The 3,162-nt window shown below is 39.4% G+C and overlaps 1 protein-coding gene across 1 annotated transcript; it reads left to right on the forward strand.

Annotated features, from left to right (window-relative positions):
• The first annotated feature begins 2,053 nt into the window (after positions 1-2,053).
• Positions 2,054-2,944, forward strand: LOC129741919 (uncharacterized). The gene has a single exon (XM_055733734.1). It carries the CDS (start codon positions 2,054-2,056, stop codon positions 2,942-2,944), a length of 891 nt encoding a protein of 296 aa, XP_055589709.1.
• Positions 2,945-3,162: the final 218 nt, after the last annotated feature.

Consider the following 3,162-nt stretch of genomic DNA (forward strand, 5'->3'; position numbering starts at 1 on the left):
AATATTGCGGAAACAAAACCAAATTGAAAAAAAATTGGCCTCAAACAAGTAAAGATGCTTTGCACCTCACAAAATATAGTGAAAAACTTCCGAAAGCAAACGGCTCTTTCATCACGATATTTTTAACTGGCACTAGAATTTGTTTTGAAAAGTTTCGTTTCGACAGCTATCGACCAATTCAACCAGAAGGATCAAATTGATAGACAAACGAAAAGTAAACTTTCAAAATCAAATCGATGCCAGATTCTGGCACTCCGGCCGGTTTCGTGCGTGTCGTTGAGAGCCATATTCGTGGCCATTTGTGGCATATTCCCAATTTGTTGATTCGGTTGAAACAGAGACCGCATGGATTTGGTTGAGAAGAGAAGGAAAAAAGCTTCCATTGAGTTGCAGACAGGCTAGGAATGAGCAATGGGCACGTATGCTTGTGTATATGTATGAATGAATGATATTCCTATCCCGAAAACTACTCTGCTACGGGATTTAGGAATTCTACAGGAAAAGTGTTTAGAGACGTTCGTTGCTGCTCGGTCGTGAATTTCCCAAATCGATGTCCTAGCCAGGAGGCCATTCCAAAGCCTGTGAAGTATATCAATGACTCTCGAAATTGATTGCAATGTTAGAGTGGAACGAATGTTCACTGAATTTGAGAATACAATCATTCTCAAGTCCAATGATATTCAAGTTGCAAATTTAAATTTTTGTTCATAATTCCTTACATAACTCATTTTTTTTTAAACTTTAAATGATTGCTGAACTTTTAATTGAAAAAAAAAGCAGTTAATCATATAAGTTTGCCAGATTGTCTGGTTTTATCCGGGTTTGCCTGGATATTTAATACAAAGTTTGGGTAAAGTTTGCTCTGGCCTGGTTGCCTGGATTTAATTGAAAAAAGCCGGATTTCGCCCGGATTTTTTCACCCTATTTGCCAAATCGAACAAAAAAACCAAAATGGGATATAAATTTTATTTATTTATGCGTTCAAAACAAAACTTTTTGAGCAAGTTTTACAAAAATAATCATGAAAGGTTTTATGGAGGCCTGAAATACGATTTCTAATCTGTTGTTAAGTTTTTTGGAAATTTTTTTCCAATTTTTTTTATTGGTTTTTTAAGCGAAACTTCCGGGTTTTGTCCGGATATTGCCGGGATTTTTAATCGACAATTTTGAAATCAAATATTTTGCCAGGTTGCTTGATAAAATAACCCAGAATTGTTCGGCCCATAGACGTGCTGAAAAAATCTGACAACCTTAATATAACCGTCGTTGGAGTTATGTACTTTATATGCATTTAAGGGTGGTGTCGCGTCTAACGCTTAAAGAACCCCAATCTCAGCTATAGGATTTCTTCTTAGTTGGCTTACCCATCTGGAGCCAAATCAAAGACCTTGATTTCGTATAAATGCCAGGATAATTTCCAACTACACTTCACTTGTATCAAACCGTCGCGAGAACCTATACTCGAATAAAAAGTCTCAAAAGTACAACCAGTGATTTCTTCATCTGAAGTGAAAATCCTCCCACGGCGACTCTGTGCCAGTCTCGGGGAAAGAACTCTATACAGTCCACTCCTAAAGTTACCGAAGAGGAAGTTGTCCGAACATCTGTTTGGACCTTCGAGCCGGATAAAGTTTTGATCTATAGAAGAACTACTGGTTGTTGGTTTTGGCGCGAAGATTCGATAGCAACTCGAACGTTGCTACAGTGAAATTCGATCGCAACACGAACGTTGCAAAATTTCGTGAAAACGTGAAGAACAGTTGTGAAGTGAGAAGACCGCTGTCCGGTTTTCATATGAACTCCAAAAATCTGGATTAATATTAAGTGCCTCGAACTGTTTAGTGCACAAAAAATTAAAAGTGAACTGTAAAGGTTTTCGGGATTAAAAAAAAACCCACACAGTGTACTCGTCAGTGTGAATAGCAAACCTGGTCCCAACTCTGGGGGCTCTGGGTCATTCGGAGAGGTCAAGGGCATTGGTCGAGTGCATTTATGAGCGAAAATAAAAATCAATCTAATTAGTTGAAGCTGGTTCTCTGCTGCGTGTGATACAATGACTGAGCACAAAATGCAACAGACGGCTATATTGCTCAGCACATGTAAAAAATCAATCCATAAAATCCAGCAATTTGTGAAATCCTATAATGCAAGTAGTGATTTTGTGAAAATAGACTCTCGAATAGAACGGCTTGGTTATCTATTCAATAAGTACAACGAAACTTCTGTTCAAGCTGAGTTGTTCACAGGGGCTGAGTCTAACGTGAATTTCTCGAAAGATAGGGAAGATATAGAAGAACTTTTCTATCACATCCAAGATGCGCTTATTCTTCGAAAAGCATCTCCACCCGAAGAAGAAGAAACTGTCAAGTCTCCACAGTCCAGCATGTCGATGGTTAGACTCCCCAAGCTAGATTTGCCTACGTTCGATGGCGATATGGAAAATTGGATTCCGTTTCGCGACTCGTATAAGAACCTCATCCACGATAAGAAGAACCTCGCCTCAGTGGATAAGTTTCATTATTTGTTGGCCGCCTTGAAAGAACCGGTCAAAAAACTCCTCGATACGATCAGTGTAACCGAGAAAAATTACGATATCGCATGGAATCTACTCGTGTCTAGATTCGATAATAAACGCCTGTTAATAAAAAATCATATCGCGGCTCTTTTTTCTTTGGAGTCGGTAAAAAGGGAATCATCATCTGCGATCCTTTCAATTGTGGATCATTTCGAGCGCCACGTCAAGATCCTAAACACGTTGGGAGAAAATACTGGGGAATGGAGTTCACTTTTAGTGCATCTAGTTTGCAGTCGTCTAGATAGCAACACGCTGAGGGAATGGGAACGTAAAACTGCTGGTGAAGTAGAATCTCCATCGTACGTCGACCTAATTGAATTCCTGAATGTTACTTTCCCTGAAAGGTGGATCTACTGTGATCAACACTAGCAAAGACAAACCCCGATACTCTTCTTCCCATTCTGCTGTGTCAGCATCCTATTCTTCCAAAAAAACTTGCGTCGTTTGCAATCTGCAGCACAAAATTTACGATTGCGAAGCGTTTAAAGTTATGACCTTGGAACAGAAGCATGATGTCGTTCGCAAAAATAAACTTTGTTGGAACTGCTTGGCCACTTCTCACATGAGTCGAGAGTGCCAATCCAAAA

Source organism: Uranotaenia lowii, chromosome 2 (genome assembly GCF_029784155.1).
Source record: "Uranotaenia lowii strain MFRU-FL chromosome 2, ASM2978415v1, whole genome shotgun sequence".
In the NCBI taxonomy this organism is placed as follows: Eukaryota; Metazoa; Arthropoda; class Insecta; order Diptera; family Culicidae; genus Uranotaenia; species Uranotaenia lowii.

What these genes read in the sequence shown, in the direction of transcription:
- LOC129741919 (XM_055733734.1), top strand. Translation starts at nt 2,054, where the DNA reads ATGACTGAGCACAAAATGCAACAGACGGCTATATTGCTCAGCACATGT.